This window comes from Anolis sagrei, chromosome 3 (genome assembly GCF_037176765.1).
Source record: "Anolis sagrei isolate rAnoSag1 chromosome 3, rAnoSag1.mat, whole genome shotgun sequence".
In the NCBI taxonomy this organism is placed as follows: domain Eukaryota; kingdom Metazoa; phylum Chordata; class Lepidosauria; order Squamata; family Dactyloidae; genus Anolis; species Anolis sagrei.
Window position 1 is genome coordinate 201,889,948 of NC_090023.1, and position 24,325 is coordinate 201,914,272.

Below are 24,325 nucleotides of genomic sequence, written 5' to 3' on the forward strand. Positions count from 1 at the left end.
CAGGCATCAGCTTTATGGTGAATTATGGTTCCATCAGGTTGGGGGTGGCTTGGCCATGAGGAGTTACGTCGTTTTAGTATATTTAACAAAGTAGCTGATAGGGAAGAGTAGCTTCTATTTTTAGAACGATTATCTCTGTGTAATCTCCCCTGCCTTGATTTTTGCAATTACTACAGTGGAACCAGTACAAAGATTCTGTGCCACATAAGGACTGTGGCCTCTGTTGTTTGAGTATGTTATTAGTCTGAAGGTCTTGTACTATAGCAGCAGTGACCACATTCGTCCATCAGTATTTGGTAGCATCTGCCAGGTTGCATTTATAAGTGGGCAATGATATTATTCTCAAGCACCATTTTTCTGGTTTTTGGTAAAGTATCATCAGATTCTGTGCCAAAGCAGAAAGGTTCTGAATGTTAGAAGGAGATTAAATTAAATTACACAAATCCATGGGAGGTGGATTTTTTAATTAACCATTAAAGTTAAATGCAGGGAGGATATCGCTAAGCACTGGGTATTGCAGACATATAATGAAGTATGGCTATCACGCTTAGAATATGCTCATGGTTTTCTTGTAGGCATTTGACCAGACATTGTTGAAAAGGAAATACTGAATTAGATGGGTCCCAGCCATGTTATACATGTGCAATGTCTAATCTGTTGTGAACTGTGAAGCGAAAATTGCTTATCTGATGTTTTATTCACTAGATAAAGAATCGGTTTGCAAATATTTTTTCGATTTTCAGATTGGTTGTAAGACACACACTAATTTTAGTTCCACCAACAGAAAAAAAACTTTATATTAGAAAAGCATTCAGAATCTAAAATGCATCCCATTTTTAGATATGAGGGGGAAAGTGTGTCTTAAAATTTAAGAAATATGGTGTATTTAATTCTGATTGTACTGTTAGACTTGGATCCAGAAAAACAGAGCAGAAAGAGTCAGCATTCGACAACACAGTCAGCATTCACATTATGTATTCTCTGCAAGCAGACTTTCAAAATCCTCTCTTGTGGGGACCCTCCAGTGGGTTAGCCTGCAGTGCAGGAAGTGATGGAAGAATCACATAATTCGTGTGCTCCAGACTAGTCCCTTAATGGAATTCCCTAATACTCAAGAGAGACTTGGGGAGTGAGGAATGGAGGAAGAGCTGGAAATTTACCTACTGCAAATGCATCCTTATATCCAAGCCATTGAACGAAATTGGAATACTTATTGGGAATGATTTTTCTTAAGTATCATATGGATTTAACTATAATTTGAGAGATTTTAAGAAAAGAAACTAACCTTGAATATTAGTGCTTTTTTCATAGGTTTGGATTGTCGGCTTCCTCCACCCAGTATGGAGAAAGCCAACACTTCCAAAAATTCCCTAGAGCTCACCTCTAGTCTTTTTAGACAGTCCCTTTTGATCCCCTTGCTTCAGGGAAGCAGAATTATTGCCTTCCATGTGCACATAGTGCCCCACTTTTCCAGGGCCTTTTTGTCAGCCATGACTTTCTCCTTCCTTTTCCCCTGAGCTGGTCTTAATGTGTTCCCTACCTCCAAGTTTGTTTTGCAAAAACACGTGTTTGCAAGCAGTCCAAAGCAAGCCTTCCTGACATCACACAGCTGTGATTTAGTTCCCTCCTCATCCACCTAAACTTTAGAGCAGGGGTCCTCAAACATTTTAAACAGAGGGCCAGGTCACAGTCCCTGAAACTGTTGGAGGGCCGGATTATAATTTGAAAAAAAACATGAATGAATTCCTATGCACACTGCGCATATCTTATTTGTAGTGCAAAAAACACTTTAAAACAATACAATAATTAAAATAAATCATTTTAACAAATATAAACTTATTAGGATTTCAATGGGAAGTGTGGGCTTGCTTTTGGCTGATGAGATAGGATTGTTGTTGGTGGTGTGTGCTTTCAAGTCATTTCAGACTTAGGTTGACCCTGAGTGAGGGCCGGATAAATGACCTTGGAGGACCGTATCTGGTCCCTGGGGTTTAGTTTGAGGACCCCTGCTTTAGAGTATACACATCTGCCAGAATTTTTTTTTTTGCATCCTTTTCCTTTGCTTCATTCCTTACATCCTTTGTTACATGACCCTATGTTTTGCTCTCAAGTTATCCACATGTCATTCCAAATTCCATAATTTCAAGTCCTGAACCTGCCCTTGGCTTATCCATAGGGTCAGCATATAGTTGGATATATGTGATAGGTATTTTGTGTTAATTGCATGATTATTGCATTGCAATACTAAGGCTGTTCTTGCTCGTTATGTGTATTGCTAAAACTTATTTCAAAATCATTGCAACATCTTGGAGATGTTAGAAACTTTTTCATTCTCATCTTGCAGGAAGTGTCACTGATATCCACGGTAGTGGAGATTCAAAGCGTTTAGAAACAGAAGCTTCATCGAGAAATCAGATAATCTCCTTAAACTGCTCACCTCCACTAGACTTAAATTTTCCACTACCAGGAGAGAAAGGCCCTGCATGCCTTGTGAAGGTAATATATATGACTATTATTATCAAAGGTATTGCAAATAAATTATTAGAAGATTGAAACCTGCAATTGGGGCAACTACTGTATATACTCAAGTATAAGCCAAGATTTCAACTCTTTTTTAAGGATGAGCCCTCCCTCCCCCTTGGCTTATACTCGAGTCAAAGTTATTTATTATTTTACTCTGGTATTATTATTATTTTACATATATTATTTTACTCTATTTATTGTTGTTATTATTATTACATTTACATTATTTTACACTATTATTGTATTACATTTATTATTTTACTCTATTATTATTGGAAGGATTCTTAAGCACATTTACATTGAAAAAGGTTAGAATAATGGTTTAATCAGAGTTGGACAGTCTTATCTTAAATTACAGTTTTGTGTAAATATTCAAAAACATTTAACCTATTGATGCCTCAATTCATGTAATTTTATTGATATCTGTTTTTATTTTGAAATTTACCAGTATATCGGTTTATACTTGAGTCAATGCACTTTCCCAGTATTTCATGGTAAAATTAGGTGCTTTGGCTTATATTTGGGTTGGCTTATACTCGAGTATATATTGTACACTAATCTAATCTTTTAATTACAAAGTTGTTAGTTAACAAAGCTACGGAAATGCTTTATCTGAGCCTTATATCCTGTCACTTAAGTCAGTTTTGAGCCAGTTTATATCATTATAAGCCAAAATGCTGATAAATAATTATTATGTTGAACTGTAGTTGTGTTTACATATCATGTTTGCTTAATCCACGTGTAATCAACTTTCTGGAATCAGGCCACCACATTATCACCCGCAGTGTCCACTAGGGGCCGCACTGTCTAATGCTGTGTTGCTGGACTACAGTGGTGGTGTGGAAAATCACTTTTAAACAAGGCTTCTGCTTTAAAACTTTGCATATAGTGGGGCTTGTGCCATATTCCTGAAAGTACTTCATTTAAAATTGGAACATTTTGTTTTGTTTTAGAAATAAAGTCATTTTTTCCCACTGACTTGTGTTTTTAAGAACGTGCTGCTACCACAACACTGCATTAGGGAAGGGCCACAAAATAGGCACCTACTCTTCACTCCTGATTCAATCATTTTTCTCTGTGATCATATGAGTTTGTATATGCAATTCTTACTTTATGTTAGCATAGTAGCGCATGGCCATTCTAAGGTGCAAGGAAGGGCAAAGAGCAAAGGCTGATTTGTTTCCTCTGAATGGAGATATACTTTTTGAATATGTCATAGCACTATTCTTGAATTTCTTAACATCAGAAAATGCCTCTTTTTTTCAAAGCCAGTAATGGCTTCCACAATCTGGGGACGGAAGTTCTTGGATTCTTGGCTGTCACTTCGAGCCCTCAGTGGGTTCTGGGACTGTTTTCAGGCTTGACAAAGTATCTTCATGATGCACATGTAACATCTGAATAGCTCAAGGGGAAGAGAAAATTGAAAGTCCCAGCCAAGCATTCATGCTCATGAAGTCATAGCAATGCCAAGACGTTTTATCTTTGCCACTGTCTCTCTTAACCGTGTGCTCTTCCACCTGTCATGCTCTACTGTGGGGATTATAAAGGACTACAGTTTGTGTTTGTTTTAGTGGAGAGAATAATAAGGAAGTGTTTTTTTTTCTAGTGTGCCTGATCATTACTGCTGTACACATCTAAAAGGTTCATGATGCTTCATTGCAAAAAGCAAAAAAAAAAAAAGCATGGTGTTACAATAATATACCTTTTATCTTAAATTATATTCTTCTCTTTTTGGTAGATATATGAAAACGGGGATAGTTTCAAGTTGAATGACATTCTTGAAGTGTATGGGATTTTGTCTGTTGATCCTGTTATGAACACAGTGAACAATGAGGAAAGGTAACATTTACATTTACAATCATTTGTTATACAGTACAAATTCAGAATTCAATTAATTGAATTAACACAATTAATTGAAATAACAGCACTTCAGTTTGTCAAACATTCCAGCAGGTCCTGTGTCATTGTTTGACAGTCTCACTTACCTGCAACCCTTACAGCAGAGGATTTCCCCCCTAAATTAACACAAAATCCAACCCAAATAGTGTATTGCTATATGTTTTAGATACTTTGGGGTAAGTTTTTGGCATTATAACTTCAACTTTAACTTATTGTAAAATACCTTGGATTCTTTGAGAGAAAGGCAGGATGCAAATTAAATGACTGAATGAGGATTGGGGACTCAATGGATAATTTGGAGCATTTTATTGGAGAAAAGGGATTTTTTGCTTTTTTTTAATTGCTTGGAAACAACGTTTTCACACCCTCAGACTTGTATAAGAATGTCTTTCACCTTTTATTTTAATTTCTGAAACTGTTGTGCACTATTTAATAACATGATGACAAAGGTCAATACTGGAAAGATTAGTAGAAAACTGAGTTCTGCTTTTGCTCACTAGATATGTGGGCATTTGGAGCAATTGCACATTCCCTTTCTACAAACATAACACAAAGATGTTAGTTAGCAAGTTCTAATTGCTAAAAACAAAGACTTCCTTGTTCCTCAAGCAGATTTGGCATCTCTCCATTGGGTGAGATCAGTTTTACTTTTGCATATTGCTGTGTGCTTGCTGTTGTTACTATGATGGTAACACAGAGGGGAAAGCCCTGTAGGATTTAGTTTTGATAGTTGTATAATCAAGCAAATAAAATGTATTATGATATCATGAACAAAGTTATTTTCAGAGGGAAAAGTGCAAGTTCTGTAAGTTCAAGAGCATTTTGTAAGTGCTGATGATGTTATTCTGACATTGCACAATTGTGAACCACATTAAAATTAGAATCTGCTATATCTAGTTTGATTCTTGTATATATATCTAATCCTTAAGTGAAACACATTCGTTTTTTGTTTGTGACATTTTAAGGTGTTGAATAGACTTCGGAAAAAGGAATGTGTTCTGTGAAGTGATTTGTGAAACACTGAATTAGAAGTCTGGCCCTCTCATATTCATGTGTTCTATTATGAATTAAAAACAAATACTTTAAAAATATATAAAATGTTTTAAAATTTCAACTCTGGAGTCTTTCATTTCAGTAAGATACCATCAAGAAAATGAGCCAGCTTCCTTTCTATTCTGTTCTAATTGTGAGCCATATTACTGGAAATGCCAAATGTTTCCCAATAAGATAGTGTTCCTTTAGCACAGTGGTTCCCAACCTTTTTATGACCAGGGACCACTCTGCAAGCCAAAAGGATTATGAATCAGTTTTTGGTCAACTTTAGATTCAGTTTGGTGATTTGGAATGCTGATTCAGAAAACTGCATTGGGTAGACAACATCAGCTCTAGTTTCTGATAGAGAATATATGCCATCCAGTAGTTGCAATCTACTCGCCAACATAAAACCATATTAAATAATCTAGAGCTGATGTGGGCTATCCAATGCAATTTTCCGAATCAGAACTCCAAATAATCCCAGAAACAGGCCTAAAAATGAAGACACCAAAATGCCCCTGCTTCCATGCGCCACATAGAATGGCTCTGCTTGGGGAGGGGGGAGAAGGAGGAGAGGTAGTAGTCAGGAGGCTTGTTGTCATGCCTTTCGTGGGTAGTCAGCCTCTCTCCTCCCGCCAACCCCGTTGTCTTAGCACTATAAGAGGGTTTCATGAGACCAGTCGTTCCTGTTGCAACGGTGTAGTAACGGTGAGGCCACAGACCATATTTTAGTTCTGGGGACCACTTGTGGTCCATGACCACAGGCTGGAAACCACTGCTTTGGCAGCATAATTGTGCCTTCGCTATCTTAGACTCCTAGCTGTGTTATTCCTCAATAATTTGGGGAAAAATTTCTAGTCGTGATGCCTGTTTTCTTTCCTTTCAGGCACACTGTGTTCCACCCTGGCTACAAGTATTGTAACCTGATATTCAGGGAACAATATGTTCTCCTATAGTCCATGTGGTTTTCTCCCACATAAAGTGATTTTAGGAATTACAGGACATGCTTCTAAGAAACATAACTTGCCATTGCATGATTTAAACCTACTGGATTTCTCCCTTTTGAATTTCATTATTTATTTATTTAAACATTTTAATTCAATCTTCCTCTTGGACTCAATACGCAGTCACTGATGACTGTAAAAATTGGACATGTACTAAACTGACCTTTTTATTTTCTAGAGATAATTCAGCATCTCCCGTGGAGTCTATGGATTGTATGGACACATTGGAAGAGCAGAGAGTTCATAGCCCCCCATCTTCACTAGTTCCCAGGATCCATGTGATTTTAGCCCAGAAACTTCAACACATAAATCCACTGCTGCCTGCCTGCCTTAATGAAGAGGAAAGCAAGAGCTGTAAGTATTTAAGATATTCAGAGGAAGATTTTTTTTATGTCAGGAGTGAAACTGCAAGTTGCTTCTAGTGTGAGAGAATTGGCCGTCTGCAAGGACATTGCTCAGGGGATGCCCGGATGTTTTGATGTGTTACTATCCTTGTGGGAGGCTTCTCTCATGTTCCCACTTGGGGAGCTGGAGCTGATAGAGGGAGCTCATCCACACTCTCCCCAGATTCGAACCTCTGACCTGTTGGTCTTCAGTCCTGCCGGCACAAGGGTTTACATTTATATGTATTAGAAAGACTGCTATTTGTTACAAATGCTATAACGGTCTTGACTCCTGCCTATTCTCTTCTTTGTTAGTTGTTTCTAGTTTTATGTCTGAACTGTCACCAATCAGAGCAGAGCTCCTTGGATTCCTCACTCATGCCTTCTTAGGAGACAGCCTTGCTGCGGAATACCTTATATTGCATCTCATCTCCACAGTGTAAGGAAGGAAGACAATATTTCCAAATCTGCATGTCATATATGTTAGTACACGGATAAAAACAAAGGGATCCTGTTGTACCATTGAAAGTAACTGAAGAAAAGTTTGTACCATAAGCTTTCATAGACTCAGTCTACTTAATCCAATGCAGTGCAACGATGACTGAATCTACAAAAGTTTATGCCATAAAAACTTGGATCGGTCAAAAATGCTGCTGTGTTCTCATTTGTTTTAGTTTTACTGCTCATAGAGATGAAATTCTCTTTGGGTACAAAAAAATACAGTAGATCAAGTAATGTTGTAACATCAGTAACATTGTGTACTTTATACCCAAATGCTTTTGGTTTCAAAGTAACTTAGCTATGTGTTGAACTGCTGACTATAACTGGAACATCAAGGGCTTTTTGTAACATGTAAATATACATTTTATCATCTGAATTTTCTATATCCAGCATAAAAACCTAGGAATGGGAGAGGGGAAGTTTTCCTTTCTGTACAGTAAGACAGTGGGCTCTTTTAGTAAGAATATTGTACACAAGGACTTTTACATGAATAGAAATAACTGATTCAAATAATGCTTAATAGTCATGGGCCCAGTATCTGTATCATCTGTTTAATTCATGTTTCTGTTTCATTCCATCCATTCGAAAGGCAGGATATGAAAGGACCCCTCCCAGAACTAAAATAAACTAGATACGAAAGGCAGACAGGAGCGGTACCGGCTCCGAGCCTGCTTTTCAGCACCATAGTTACAGAGAGAAGAGAGATTGCACTAAGGTCACTTCATCAGAGTGCTTGCCTTCAATCGCTCGGCAACCGTGCAGTCCCAGAAAGGCCCTAGTAGGCCTGCTTGCATTGGGCCTGGGTGTGCAGACCTGCCAGGGCATACAGCCAAGCGCCAAGTTAGGAGCGCTCCTCACCAGCTAGTGGGGCTTGCCCTCCTCTGCGTGGCAAGCTTGCAGGCCCAGAAAGGTCCTGGCACGCCTACGCACATAGGCCCAAAGAGGGCAAGTCTCTGCAAGCTGCCAGCCCTGCACCAAGGATCTCTGATGAAGAGACCTCAGCTGCAGTGGCGCAAGGTAACAGTAGCAGCCCTAAAGCTATTCATTTTGTTCGGATGTGGGACAAGAAAGCTCATTCAGGAAGGCGCCTTTTTTGGAATTGGCACTCAAAAATGAAAACAGGACCATACGAATTAAACAGAAACAGATAGCGATCCTGTACAAATGCACAAGACAAATGCTTAACCGATTTTTACATCAAGCTGAAACCACTGCTAATGTACAAAAAGTAAGAATAGTTTAGTTTTCAGAACTGACCTAATTTTTAGATAACTTGTGACTTTGAGAGGATAACGTACACAAATACACAAAATCATTAACTTGCCAGTAACTTTTAATGATGGCTCTCAACAGTCTCTGGATGCTGATTTTTTTTTTTTCTTATCTAGTTATGCAAGAAGAGATGTCCTTCCTCTGGGAAAATTCACAGTCAACCTTAGTGGCTGTCCAAGAAACAGTGTCTTCACAGAGCATATATACCGTATTATTCAACAGCTTGTACCTGCAGTAAGAATTGCATTTATATGGTTTTTGACTTTAATTATAGTGCACTAGTTAATTGTATGAGTATTGCTATATCCAGTACCTATACTGTACTGGATATTTTACGGAATATGCTGGAAGCAAACCGGTAAAAGACAGATAATAAGCTTCCCTATAGTGTTTATGTTTATGTTCTGGTGCTTGAAAGTTAGCTCAGTCACATTTCAGAAGAAAGGCAAGATATAAATTTCCTGTATTATCAGTAGAGTCTTGCTTATCTGATATAAATGAGCCGGCAGGACATCAGATATGAAAATGTTGGATAATAAGGAGGTTTCTGGGAGTTGAAGCTCGTATCTCTGTCCTGGCAGAGATCAGTGGTGAGTTCTCAGTCTATTTGATTTTCTAGACACAAGGAGAGAACTCGCTCACCACTGATGGAAAAAAAAAACAGCAAACACAACTGCCCACCTTCATTTTTTCTCTTCTTTTCTTATATTTCTAACAAACTCCCGCATAATCACACCTTCCAACTCGGACTGAACCATTGCTGCGCAGGGGAGGGGGAATGCAATCCCTTCTTTCCCGGAGTGCTAGTCCAAAACTAAAATCATTACACCATACTGACACAAAACTTTAATACATTCATATTAATCTTCTCTTTACTAGTAATATACATTTTAGAGCAGTGCTTCTCAACCTGGGGGTCAGGACCCCTGGGGGAGGGGTCACATGGGTCTGTCAGAGGGGTCGCCAAAGACCATCAGAAAACATAGTATTTTCTGGGGGTTCTGTGTGGGAAGTGTGGCTCTTTTATTGTAGGTGAACTATAAATCCCAGCAACTACAACTCCCAAATGTAAAGTCTATTTTCCCCAAACTCCACAGTGTTCATATTTGGGCATATTGAGTATTTGTGCCAAGTTTGGTCCAGATCTCTCATTGATTGAGTCCACAGTGCTCTCTGTAGGGAAACTACAACTCCAAAACTCAAGGTCAATGCCCACCAAACCCTTCAAGTCTTTTTTGTTAATCATGGGAGTTCTGTGTGCTAAGTTCAGTTCAATACCATCATTGGTAGAGTTCAGAATGCCCTTTGATTGTAGGTTAACTATAAATAGCAGCAACTACAAATCCCAAATGACAAAATCAACCCCCCCCCCCCAACCCCACCAGTATTCAAATTTGGACGTATCGGGTATTTGTGCCAAATTTGGTCCTGTGAATGAAAATACATCCTGCATATCAGAGATTTACATTATGATTCATAACAGTAGCAAAATGACAGTTATGAAGTAGCAACAAAAGTAATATTATGGTTGGGGGTCACCACAACATGAGGACCTGTATTAAGGGGTCGTGTCATTACGAAGGTTGAGAAACACTGTTTTAGAGTAAAGATTTGTTTCTCCAAAATAATTGGGTTGTCTTCCAGTGGCTGTTTTTAGCTATTTGGGCCTCTTTTTCATCATAGCTTCTTTTTTTTGCACATAAGAGATCTCTGCTGTTTAGACAGTAGCCTTATTGTTTATTAGGGGCACTTTCTAGCTGACAACTCAGAGCATGCGTTTTTCTTGGCAGTCCTACCGCCTGCAAATGACCATAGAGAACATGAACCGCTTGCAGTTTAACCCACACAAAGACTACACAGCTAATCGCTTGGTTAGTGGAGTATTACAGCTGGCAAGCAAGACCTCCCTAGTCATAGATGAGACTTTGCTTGAACAAGGGCAGCTTGACACAAGAGGTTGGTATTTATGTATTAACCCTGTGTAGTACTGTTCTGTTATAAAATGTTAGAAAGAAGCCAGACCAATGCATTTAGAAAAAATATGATTGTGCACATTGTACTGTTGAATTATTTGTTGTTACTATTAGTGTGCAAAGAAATATTGTAGCACTTATGAGATTGAAAAAAAGCTTCATTGCCATACCCACAAGTTTTTCATTTGCATTACTTTCACATAGGGCAGAATACAAATAAGTTGTTGTTGTTGTTGTTGTTGTTGTTGTTGTCGTTGTCCAAACGCTTGATCCCAGAGCCAGGTTTTAAGTTTCCTAAGAAAGCTCAGGAGGGAGGGGGCCGATCTGATGTCAAACTGGGAAAACTTACTGACTTGAGTATAAGCTGAGGGTGGGAAATGCAGCAGCTATTTCAAAAATAAAAATACATACCAATAAAATTACATGAATTGAGTTATCAGTATGTTAAATGTTTTTGAATATTTACATAAAACTGTAATTTAATGATTAAATCATTATTCTAATATTCTTCAATGTAAATTTGCTTACATATCCTTCCAATAATAATAGAGTAAAATAATAAATGTAATAATAATAATAATAATAATAATAATAATAATAATAATACTTTAGTTATACCCCGCTACCATCTCCCCATGGGACTCGGTGCAGCTTACATGAGGCCGAGCCCGCAATACATCAATACAAGCAATAACAGACACAATACAAGGCAATTAAAATAAATCTCATACACAAATAGCATACACATTAAACAAAGTACAGTGCACATTTAAAATCTATGGCTGGGCCAAATGTAAGTAAAGTTTAAAAAATAATGCTAGGCATGAATAAGGTAATGGAGATGGGGCGTTAATGTACTGTGTATACTCAAGTATAAACAGACCTGAATATAAACCGAGGCATCTTAACTTTTTAGGCTGAAAAAGTGCTGAAAAACTCCGCTTACACCGGTAGATTTTCCTGTAGTACACTTTTCTTTCGATGTTTAATATGTTTCCTTCATGCTTAAAATACAGGAATTAAAACATATTAAAATATCCTTTTTTAATTGGCAAGCAGAGTAAGGACTGGCATATGGTGTCATATTCTGTATCTCAAAAACTAGAGCTGATGGGGAAAATGGGTGCCATTTTTGGGATCAGCGGGCCCAATATACTCTGAAACAGAGCTAACATTTGAGGCATGCCACATTGCTTATTTACTGGTATAGATTATAAATATTCATACTAGATTTCTCTCTTAAAATATCTATATTAATATATAGTGTCCCTTTCAAGTTTTCAGTGATATTAGGACAATTGGTTTCAATGTCCTGAAAAATAATTTCAGTGTTTTCCATATGATTCTAAAACCAAGGTTTCTGCATAGATACTAATGCAATGTATGAAATGCAGTTATTTTTGTTGCTGAGAATCTCCCATTTTATTCATATGAAGTTTGAAGATATTGCACTGATATTAAAGGATTTCTCCCCTTGCCTACCTAGGCGTGCACAATGTGACAGCACTGGGTCACCTGATAACTTGGCAGAAGGTGGATTATGACTTCAGTTACCACCAGATGGAATTCCCATGCAACATTAATGTCCTTATCACATCCGAGGGCAGATCACTCCTACCGGTACGGCAATGCTGAAATTCGTAATTAAAACAGAGCACAGGCCAGCTAGTTGTGTGTTGCATATTAAGTTCCGTTACGGCTTTGAGAATGTTATACATCAGACTTGACATTGTACATTTAAACTGAATGGGAAAGGCTGGAGTAGCATAATAAATGGGAGTATATACAATTTTAAATGTTGTATTTTGTGTTTTTATGCACAGTAGCAATGTATGTATGTAAGATGGACCCCCTGGTAGCACAGTGGGTTAAACCGCTGAACTTGCTGACCAAAAGGTCTGTGGTTTGAATCCGAAGAGCAGGGCGAGTTCCTGCTGATAGCCCCAGCTTCTGCCAGCCTAGCAGTTTGAAAACATGCATATGTGACTAGAGCTATAGGTACCACTTCGGCAGGAAAGTAATTGCGTTCCATGCAGTCATGCTGACCATATGACTTTGGAGGTGTCTAGGGACAACACCGGCTCTTCAGCTTAGAAATTGAGATGAGCATCACCCCCCAAAGTTGGACACAACTAGACTTAATGTCAAGAGGAAACCTTTACCTTTAGCTATGTATATCATTGCACATAGAAATGAGACTATTTGGGCTACAAAGTTTAGATTTGAGTCCTTTGAACCCTCATTTAAGGACTCGTGGTTTCAGACAGAACCCTGAAGCAAGTACACTGTTGAGGAGAGTGGATTTTAAAAAAAAAATCTTAACTCTGTTTTGTGTTCTGTTTTTATTCTTTTGGAGCTTGTTTAGAGAAAAGATAAATTACGTTGTGCAATTTCTTTCTACAGTCAGACTGTCAAGTTCACCTACAGCCACAGCTCTTGCCACCAAACATGGAAGAGTATATGAACAGTCTTCTCACAGCGGTGCTTCCATCCATCCTTAACAAGTTCAGGATTTACTTAAGCTTGTTGAGACTGCTTGATTACAGTATATCTGATGAAGTGACCAAGGTATAAAGACTGCATGTAAAAGCAAAACATTTTTTTCTGTTGTATAGAACTGGGACCTATACTTTTTCAGTAGCTCTTTAAAAAAAATCACAACATTCCTACTGATGGCAAGGGCCTATAAAGTTATTATAGAGGGAGGGGAATGTCTAATTCTGGTGGCAGGAAAATTAAAAAACACTCAAAGATTGCAATTGAAATGACTTGGGTTATTATAGGTTTTTCGGGCTATATGGCCATGTTCTAGAAGCATTCTCTCCTGATGTTTTGCCTGCATCTATGGCAGGCATCCTCACAACCTCTGAGGATGCCTGCCATAGATGCAGGTGAAACGTCAGGAGAGAATGCTTCTAGAACATGGCCATATAGCTGAAAAACGTACAACAACCCAGTCATTCGGGCCATGAAAGCCTTCGACAATACATTGAAATGACTTGCATTGTAGCCTCTGTTGAGATTTATTTATCATGTCAGAAGCAAATTATTTTAAAACACAAACAAAATTTAAAACTTGGCATCATACAAAATATCTTTTGACCAGAAGCTCACTTGGAGTGCCTCTGGTGTCGCTGCGAGAAGGTCCTCCATTGTGCATGGAGCAGGGCTGAGGTTGCATTGTAGTAGGTGGTCTGTGGTTTGCTCTTCTTCACACTCCTATGTCCTGGACTCCACTTTGTAGCTCCATTTCTTAAGTTTAGTTCTGCAGATCGTGGTGTCAGAACGCAGTGTATTCAGTGCCTTCCAAGTTACCCAGCTTTCTGTGTGTCCAGGAGGGAGTTTCTCATCTGATATCAGCCACTGCTTTAGGTTCTGGGTTTTTACCTGCCACTTTTGGACTCTTGCTTGCTGAGGTGTTCCTGCAAGTATCTCTGTAGATCTTAGGAAGCTATTGAAATAACACTACGTAACAAAATTTGAAAAAAAAAAATCTATTCCTGGTTTGAAAGTGTTATTTCCTTATAAATTGTGCGGTTATATTCATTAAAAATATAACAAAATGTGTGGCAGGATGTCCCGCAAAAACAAGTTTTTGCAGTTTAATAAACCTCTTCCATGTTTTTATGACAGAACCAATTAGGAAATGACATTTATAACACTGGAGCAAACATTGTGTTACATGGTATAATTAACTTGATTGTAGTATTTAATGGAGCAAATCCTGTTGACAGGCAGTCGAAGATGATTTTGTGGAAATGCGTAAGAATGACCCTGAAAGCATCACTGCTGATGATCTTCACAGGACTCTCCTTGTAGCAAGGTAAGGAGAACAAATGTGAATCAGCAGACTGGACAAAAGAATCACTCACCCAAGTATTCCTGTCAGACTTTTAAGGGTCTCTTCCCCATAAGGTGTATTTACTTCCCTCTATTTCCTTTTAGGTAGTTGTTCACCTCTTTTCCACCTTCTGAGCATGAGAGTTCCCTCTTTGTAATCTACGTAGTGAGGTTATGATAGATACTCAGAGCTAAATTAAAGGAACATCTGCAGAATACAGTTCAGAAACACTTCTGTAGAATCTGTTAAATGGAAATTATTATAAAAGCAAACTTTGTTTGCAGTTAGTTCAGTTGTTCATTCTTATGTGGCTGAGCTTAATACAATTCTATGGTGTGTAGAGTCAACTTCACGAAGGGATTATAGCAGTACACCTGAACCCAAATGTTTGTTGCAGATTTAACAGAGTTCCTTTCCCGTGTTCTTTCCTTCTTTTCTGGGGTAAGATATCATGCAAGGATTGGTCATTTTTCATCTCTTCTATTGTGAGGGTCAGAAGCTGATGTGAGTTGGGCCAGTAGCTAGAAGGGCACATTGCTGCTCTCTATTTTTACATATAGTGATGTACTTTTGCTGAACCAATTCTTGAGGAATGATAGGAAGATGTCATGCTCACCCAGCTGTTACATAAAGGATTTTTTCCAGCAGAGCAGTCCTCCATTTTAATAAAACAGGCATTGCAGTGCATGCCTTATTCAAGACGGAGAATTGAATTATATTTCTTATTTATTTATTCACAGCATTTCTGCCCTGCCTTTCTCAACCCGAAGGGGACTCAATGCGGCTTTACATACAGGCAACAATTCGATGCCCTAAAACACAATGTACACTTAAATAAATATTATAATAGAATTTTGAAGCACATTAAAACAACTATAACATTTAAAAACAATAAATTGAGAGTTAAACACGTAATCAATGTGTGTAATCCATGCCATTCCAATGGTCATTTCACATAAATCCAAGTCTATCTATTGTACAAGTTCTTTAAAGGCTTGATCACAATGCCACATTTTCACTCTTGCAGAAGGTCAGAAAGGAGGGCATTGATCTAACAACGCTAGAGAGGGAGTTCCACAGTCGAGGGGCCACCACTGAGAAGGCCCTGTTTCTCATCTCTGCCAGTCACGCCTATGAGGGAGGTGGGACCGAGAGAAGGGCCTCCCCAAATATCTTAAACTCTGTGGTGGTTCATAGAGGAAGATAAGTTTAGAAAGATAAAGTGGGCCAGAACCATTTAGAGCTTTATAGGCTAAAGCCAGCACTTTGAATTGTGCTCAGTAGCAGATTGGCAGCCAGTGAAACTGACGTAACGGGGGGGGGGGGGGGGTTGTATGCTTCCTGTATGCCGCTCCGGTGAGCAATCTGGCTGCCACTTGTAGCTTCCAAACAGTCTTCAAAGATAGCCCCACAGAGCACGTTGCAGTAGTCTATTCAGGATGTAACCAGAGTGTGGACTACTGTGGTCAAATCTGACTTCCCAAGCACCCTATATGGTTCCATCACACCTTAGGAAATGGCCCTTCGCTGTCTGTCTCGCTTTTCTACCTGTAGTTTCTTAGGGTGACCATGGGCAAGTCATGGGTGAAGAAATTCATAAACCTAAAATATCAGTATGCCCAAGTGGCATATATGTTATAGGTTTGTGTGAAAGCTTACATTCATCACTGTATTCTCAAGTCCTTTGTGAGCCATGGGTAACTCTTCCAATTCCAACATTTGTAAAAATATTTTTGGTATGATTTTTGCCTTAAAACTGCAAAAATACAAAAAGTGTGCACAAATGTACCAGTTTTTTTCCTCCCCCATTTTCAGTAGTATAGCAGCTCAAGGAGATCCGGTATGATGGCTTAAGTGAAAGAGGGTCATTGCTGGGTCAGGGAAATTGCTTCCTATCCTGCATACAGTTGCTCCTGGTTTAGAAGTAATATTGTAGTACAGACAGTCCTCAAGTTACGAACAAGATAGGTTCTGTAGGTTTGTTCTTAAGTTGAACTCGAGTATATTGTATATTTTAGCTTTGGCTGTCATAGGGAAGGGTTAATACCCCTGTGGCATTTGTTTTGCTGCCTGTGCCCGTTTAGAAGATTTCACCTCACTTTCTGCCCCTGTTATAATTGGGTTTTGAAAAAATTGTCTTGTTGTGGAAACAAGGATTAGTAATAAAGTTTCAGTGGAGACATCTTTCCCCAGTGATAACTCTTTCAAAAGTAAGTTTCCCTTCTTAGATATAGATTTCTCTCACTCCTGTTCTCATACACCTGTAACTCAGGGGCTGCCTGTATAGTATTTTTTCATGTCTGTGGCTATAATTGGTCCTTTTGTTTTTCTAGTACTTTCATTACAATACCACAGCTTTTGATAATAATTACAATGACAAAGTAGGAAATGTGGAGCCCTCTTCTGTCATGAGGAATCTTTCTCACCTGTGCTTATTGCCTACAGGTTCCTTTCCTTAAGTGCTGGACAAACGACGCTTTCGCGCGAGAGATGGCTGAGAGCAAAACAGTTGGAAACCCTGCGCAAAGCCAGGTTGCAGCAGCAGCAATGTGTCAATGGAAATGAACTCTAGAGTTACAGCACTTTGCATTGCTTATGTGACTGCAATGTATGCTGAATGTGTCGAGCTAGTCTGAAGAGAGCTTATGTTTATATTCGGTTTTGTAGATAATTTATACCAGAAAGCAATGGCTCTTTTCTCAGATTTGAACACAATTGATGGTGTTCAGCAAATTAACATACTGATTAATTTTTTGAGCTCATTTTGTAACTGAACTAGCAACTACAGACAAACTGTTTGATATTAAAGATTTATTTTGAAAAAGGCTGTTGTCACTTTTGCTAAACTATATGTATATAGGGGGCACTGAGGTCACTGGATTGGAGTGGGAATCCCTTCCCTGCTAAGTAACATCCTAGAAGCAATAAGCTATCCAGTTCCTTTGTACTATGGATTTTCACAGTACAGTCAAAGAGCTGGTATTGCACTTTAAATCATGTGGCTGCCTCCTGTTGAATCCTGGAATTTGCAGTTTAAGGAGGGGCTTTTAAAATTCTCAACCAGAGAGAGCCTGGCCTCCCTAAACTACAAACTAGTCTTGTGCTTTCAAGCCAAAAGGCACAGTTTTTGGGTCCGTTTCCATTTGATCTCTCATTCAAAAAAAGGGGGGGGGGGTTCCATTTCATTTGGCAGAGATTCAGCCCATTGGCTACAATTGGAAACTTTAAAGGGTCAGTCCTTAGCCATTTTAAGGACTATTTGCATGAAACCTAACTAAATTGTAGACCCCATTTCCAACTGCAGGCCTGCCAAGTTTCAAAACAATTCTCCAATCTACTGATTTTCATAGAATTATTTTAAGTTTTAAACACATTTAAAAAAAAATAAAACAACCACAAGAGAGGGTTCTGGGAATTGTAGTTGGTTGTGTCCATTCTCAGCCAATCAGAGCATGAACACCACTAGGCTTTTTATTGGCTTAGAGACACAGAGAGAAAAACTTCAACTCCTGTCATGGTCCGAGAGAAACTTTCAATGGCTGTCCTATGCTAGTGCCACTGGGAAGCGATTTCTAAAGGCCCTCTCTGGAGGAGAAGGGAACTTTTCAAGAAAAAATGGAAGAGGCTTCTCCTGAGGAGAGAAAAAGATGCCACAGATCACCCTGCCGCACCTATTTTGTGGATTTAGCTCTTTCCAAAAGCATCGTCTCTGAATTCATTTTACTGGTCTTTTCATGTCTTTTCCCCTTTCTGTTTTTGAAAATTACACGAAAATGGCCATCCAAAAAGTACAAATATTTTCATTAACAGTGATATGTGTCCAACTCTACTATTAACTTCAGAATTTTACAGAAGGGAACCACAGGATTTAAAGTGGGATAGCATCTCTTTAAAGCAGGCATGGGTAAACTTCGGCACTCTAGATGTTTTGGACTTCAACTTCCATCATTGGAGTGCCGAAGTTTGCTCATACCTGCATTAAAGTGTAGTGTGATAATCTCTCAAGAAAGCACGCATTTTATAGCCATTGTAGTATTTACAATTTACTTGAACTACCAGAGCAAAGTTAACCAATATCATGATCATTCAGTAGCATAGTCTGTTGTCTTACCATGAAATTGTTTTGGTAATACAGGTAGATATAAACTACTGGAGGGATTTTCCTTCGTGTCAGGATTGACTTGAGAAACTGCAAGTCACTTCCTATGTGAGAATTGGCTGTTTACAAGGAAGTTGCCCAGGGGACATCTGGATGTTTATGTTTTACCATCCTGTGGGAGGCTTCCCTCATGTCCTGCATGGGAAGCTAGAGCTGAGACGAGAGCTCACCCCGCTCCCCAGATTCGAACCACCAACCTGTCAATCAGTCCTGCCGGCACAAGGGTTTACCCATTGCACCATCAGGGGCTTCTTACTGGAGGGATGAGTTGATATGTAATTTATTCTCTAGCTTCCATAGAGGCATTCCACAGAATTCTGAAACACTCCAGGTGCATACATACATACAATTGCTGGAAACTTCAAGGGTTTTGAAAACTATGGCATTTTCCCACATTGTTAATCTTGACGTTACACCCAAAATCAATGCTTAATTTAGCCACTAGAAAGTACACCATCTCCTTCAAAGGGTTTTTTTAAAGTTCAGCTTCAAGTGTTTAAAAAAGGTTCCAAATGCTATTGGAGGCACTCTTTTTTCTAAAAATAAAAATCCACCCTGCTGCATGTGTTTTGCTTAACATGTTTTCCTTCATGGCTATTTCATTATATCTAATCAGGCGAAAGCACTGTTTATCTTTCAGACACTGCATCAAACCTTCGATAGTGTCTCCACGTTTATTCATAGTAAGATGCCTCATTAATGTGCCATCAGTAGTGTGATATGGTCTGCAAGAATGTTTTCTTGGGAAGGCCAAACATATCAGCACAATGAGCCAATACGCAATTACATCTTCTCTCAGAACTAAGAAAAAATGAGATCCCATCTTCCAAGTGACTGATGATAGCATCTTAAGATTTTCATGACTGCTGGATAGTATATGTAGCTATGGAAAATACATCCGAGAGCATTGAAGAGCTCATTGCTCATATTGGAGAGTTTCAGGTCATTAATTAGGAATTATAACTGGGGGCCCTTTGTGGCACGGTGGGTTAAGCTGCTGAACTTGCTGGCCAAAAGGTTGGCAATTCGAATCCAGGGAGCGGGGTAAGCTCCCTCTATTAGCCCCAGCTTCTGGCAACCTAGCAGTTTGAAAACATGCAAATGTGAGTAGATCAACAAGTATCGCTTCTGCGGGAAGGTAACGGCGCTCCATAGAATCCTTGAGTTGAAGAGACCTCATGGGCCATCCAGTCCAACCCCCTGCCAAGAAGCTGGAAAATTGCATTCAAAGCACCCCAACAGATGGCCATCCAGCCTCTGTTTAAAAGTTTCCAAAGGAGCCTCCACCACATTCCGGGGCAGAGTGTTCCACTTCTGAATGGCTCTCACAGTCAGGAAGTTCTTCCTAATGTATTGTCAAAGGTTTTCATGGCCAGAATCACTGGGTTGATGTAGGTTTTTTCAGGCTATATGGCCATGTTCTAGAGGCATTCTCTCCTGACGTTTCGACTGCATCTATGGCAAGCATCCTCAGAGGTAGTACCTCACTACCTCTGAGGATGCTTGCATAGATGCAGGCGAAACATCAGGAGAGAATGCCTCTAGAACATGGCCATATAGCTCGAAAAAACCTACAACCCAGTTCTTCCTAATGTTCAGATGGAATCTCCTTTCTTGTAGTCTGAAGCCATTGCCCTGCATCCTAGTCTCCAGGGCAGCAGAAAACAAGCTTGCTCCCTCCTCCCTATGACTTCTTCTCACATATTCATACATGGCTATCACGTCTCCTCTCAGCCTTCTCTTCTTCAGGCTAAACATGCCCAGCTCTTTAAGGCATGTCTCCAGACCTTTGATCATTTTAGTCGCCCTCCTCTGGACACATTCTAGCTTGTCAATATCCCTCTTCAACTGGGGTGCCAAGAATGCAGTCATGCTGGCCACATGACCTTGGAGGCATCTACAGACAACGCTGGCTCTTTGGCTTAGAAACTGAGTTGAGCAGTACCCCCCAAAGTTGGAGACGACTAGACTTAATGTCAGGGGAAACCTTTACCTTTACCTATAGCTGTTAAGTGGAAAGAAGCCCCTGGCATTTCAATCATGTACACCACACCAAAATACATCTGGTCTGATTTTTTTTATTAAAATATATCTCGTTATAGGTATCCCACATTAAAACAACACAGTTTTATTTTAAATACTCACAAAATTTATACAGACACACCAAAAAAGAACGTACATTACAGTATTAAGAAATAAATAACAAAAATGGAAACAGTATCAAAAGTATCAGACAAAAAAGACAAAATCAGGTTAAGTTTATGATCACTTCTGTTATAGTAGACTCATATTACTAATATGACTCATATTAGTTGCTTAGAACAGTGCGTGCAGCCTAACTATAGTACACAGGTACTAACATATAGAGTCCCTGGCTGTAGAATAATGATTATTGAGGCTATGAGACCACAAGACACAGTATCCGTTCTTGTATTTGCAACTATATTCTAATATGGACCATCAGCCATAGGAAATAACATGATCTATGGGAATTGTCCCTGTGCACCTCAGGCTTTTTGGATCTGGTCCCCACTTTAACACAATCTCATTCCCCTAGCGATATAGTAACAAAATCAGAACTGATCTCAACAAATTACAACTATCTTAACTGTTTTGCATTAATCTGGTTTTTAAATATCAGCAGTATTACTTTATAGGTAAGTATGTTGTAGGTTATAATTTTTTTGTGCTTCCTGCTTGAGTTTAAGGAAGTTACAGTATTTCATACGAACACTACAGCACATATTATCCAATATTCAGCATTTATTTTTGTAGTTAAATACTTTATTGTTTTTCCTCCCCCCCCCAAAAAAAGTAGCACAAGAGTAAGGAACCAATTCTATCACCCAAAGGCATATAATAGCTTCCAGACAGACAAAAATGATTTAAATATTTTTTTCTAGTAAAAAAAACTCAGCAGTTCTTATACATTGCCATGTTAGATTGCTCCAAGGTACCATAGCTCCAAGGTACCATAGCTAGTAGAGGTAGGGATAAAGAATGAATTGGTGAGAAATCCCCTTGGTATATATATATATATATATATATATATATATATATATATATTTAAATACTTTCTCTGCAGAAATCAGTTCCCTAGGAATGCAACTAGATCAATGAACACAAGTTTAAAAAATTAAATTTAAAAGGTTAGCCTGAAAAATAAATAAGATGTTATCTTGTGAATAAAATGTTCACTGGTACAGTGCAAGATTAATAAGGTAAGAGGTGTCAGTACCAGACCCTAATATAAATATTCTACATAAATCAGAATACCTATAAAACCCAGTTTCAAAGGATAATTGTGCAACTGATCACTCAAACTAACAGCATGCACGTCAACGGCGTATGAGCTACCTTTTTAGTATGGCCAACCTTCACCAGCTCAGCTGCCAGAGAATACTTCTGAAACCTGTTCAGAACCCACTTCATTTCTCCCACACCTCTCTGTAAACATAATTATTTGTGTTATAACAATATTCGGCGGTAGTTTGCCCCTTCTCCCCATTATGTACAACTGGATCTGGAGAGTTTGAGCTCTAGATCTGAATTATCCGTGTCTGACACTGTGTAAACATCTCTCTCAGCTCATTTTGCTGAATTTCATTTATACATTCTGGTTCGGCCGGGCTCTTCTGGACTTTAGCCACTGCAAAGTTGATTCCTTGGGTCAAACCAGCTTGGGTCATGTTAGCCATTTGGGCCATGGAACTGCGTATTTTTGCAAAAGGAGAGACTGCTCTGCTCCCGTTGCTTTCTGATGGTGAAGGAGTCATGTGAAACCCTGGCTCAACTTCAAGGGCGTTGGAAGAGGAGCCTGGGCTATGTGACGCAGACGTCTCCTCAACCGTTAAGAACTGTGACTCTGTCTCTGAAAACGGTACATCCAATTTAGATGGTCTAGAAGGAGTCTCACTTGTTCTTCCAAAACCAGACTCAGTTTTCTTAGAAGAACCACTGCTGACACAATCTGCTTTCTGGAATTCCTGAGACCCAACCTCCATCTCGGACACAGTGGCCATCTTAATTTGAGCATCTTGTACAAATCTATGGCAATAAGCATCAACTGGCTTAGTGAACTCCACAGTTGCATTGTCAATTGAAGAGGTTTCCTGAAGTGCTTTGCCCTCAGATTCAGATTTGTTTGTTTGGTCTCCACACTGCGTAACATGGATTTCTGAAGGAACAGGGATGCTAATGTTGATGTCAGTGCTGCTTACAGACTGAGACCGACTCCCAAGCCGAGGAGCAGAGGCAATGATACCACAACTAGGCAGGACATAATCAATGTTCTCCAAGGAGTCCATGAACTGTTGGTCATCGTCAGATTTAGAATTTGTAAGGAAGTCGTCTGAATGGAATGAGTCATTATCTGAAGAAATCTCTAGGTCTGATTCTGCATTGATTTTTGTTTCCATCATGGGATTCTCCATGGTTTCAAGGCTACTATCAGATTTCCAAAGATTGACTTTCAGATTGGGCTTTAAGAAGTTGACTTTCATTTCAGGCTTTGTGAAGTTCCCCAACTTTCTAAGGTTACTCATATTGACATTGGATTTAGTTTGTTTCACTTTCTGATTAAGAGAGGAGAACTTGCTCATTAAGTAATTCTTTCCCTGAGCCAAGGATCCTCTGTTCTGGCTTCTAATACCAATGATGTCTTCATGGGGTTTGCTGCTCTTTCTGCAAATTCAGAAAGAAAAAATAATATCCTCTTATTATACCGCCAATATTTTATTTCTTAGACTCCTGATGTGGAGCTCACAAACCCTGCACACCCTAGGACACCACCAACCTATTTTCTCCTTCAAACTAACATACCATATATACTTGAGTATAAACCGAGTTTTTCAGCCCTTCTTAGGGCTGAAAAAGCCCCCCTTGGCTTATACTCAAGTGAGGGTCCTGGTGGGGAGGCATGGGGCTGAAAGAAGCCCCTCTTTAAGCCCCATGCCTTCCCACCAGGACCCTCACCTCTCTGCACAGCTCCAGCTCCTCTCCCACTTCCGCAGGGCCCCCCACTCACTCCCTCACTCACTCACCAGGCTGTTTCTGCCTCTGTCTTCTCGTCACACACACAGGCCACCTTCGCTCTTTTCGCCACACTCAAGTCTCCTTCGCTCTTCTCATCGCAAGGAGAGGAGGGAGGGAGGGAGAGAAGGAGAGGTACGGCGAGAAGAGCAAGGGAAGCCTGTGCGCACAGCAAGAAGAGCTAGAAAGGCCCACGCGCATGGCTGCAGCTAGAAGGCAGAAGCAGCCTGGTGAGGGAGGAAATGGGTGTGGGGCCCTGTGGGAGAGGGAAGGGAGCTGGAGTTGCAGAGACACGCAAGACTCCGGGCTGCAACTCCCTATTTGGTGTCGTCTGCAAACTTTGGTGTATTTCCCACCCTTGGCTTAAACTTGAGTCAAAAAGTTTTCCCAGTTTTTTTGCGGGGGGGAGTATGGTAAAATTAGGTGCCTCAGCTTATATTCGGGTCGGCTTATACTTGAGTATATACAGTAATATTTATCCCATTCACTTGCATAGAGGCGAAAGCTAACCAAGAACCTTGGGGTAGAAGAGTTCTTAGTAGTGAATAAATTCTTCCATATAACCCCCATTCTTCTGCTGAGCACCTCCTTCATCCCATTACAAGTGAGTAAGCAATTTTTCCATGACACAGAGAGAAAAATATGAATGACATAAAACTGATTGGAGATTTACACTTCAAACTCTTTTGTCCCCTGTGTTAAAT

General features: G+C 39.5%; 2 protein-coding genes across 2 annotated transcripts in view; one reads left to right on the forward strand and one right to left on the reverse strand.

Moving 5' to 3' along the window:
* MCMBP (minichromosome maintenance complex binding protein) overlaps positions 1-17,255 on the forward strand; it is a 28,777-nt gene extending 11,522 nt beyond the window's left edge. The window contains exons 7-16 of the mRNA XM_060768539.2: positions 2,345-2,496; positions 4,262-4,362; positions 6,640-6,815; positions 7,160-7,283; positions 8,734-8,851; positions 10,408-10,573; positions 12,077-12,210; positions 12,994-13,158; positions 14,325-14,413; positions 16,877-17,255. Coding sequence (XP_060624522.2) covers positions 2,345-2,496; positions 4,262-4,362; positions 6,640-6,815; positions 7,160-7,283; positions 8,734-8,851; positions 10,408-10,573; positions 12,077-12,210; positions 12,994-13,158; positions 14,325-14,413; positions 16,877-17,003 — 1,352 coding nt within the window. The 3' untranslated portion in view covers positions 17,004-17,255. The remainder of the gene's footprint in view (positions 1-2,344; positions 2,497-4,261; positions 4,363-6,639; positions 6,816-7,159; positions 7,284-8,733; positions 8,852-10,407; positions 10,574-12,076; positions 12,211-12,993; positions 13,159-14,324; positions 14,414-16,876) is intronic.
* Positions 17,256-20,652: 3,397 nt separating this feature from the next.
* INPP5F (inositol polyphosphate-5-phosphatase F) overlaps positions 20,653-24,325 on the reverse strand; it is a 56,482-nt gene continuing 52,809 nt past the window's right edge. The window contains 1 exon segment of the mRNA XM_060768535.2: positions 20,653-23,273. Coding sequence (XP_060624518.2) covers positions 22,130-23,273 — 1,144 coding nt within the window. The 3' untranslated portion in view covers positions 20,653-22,129.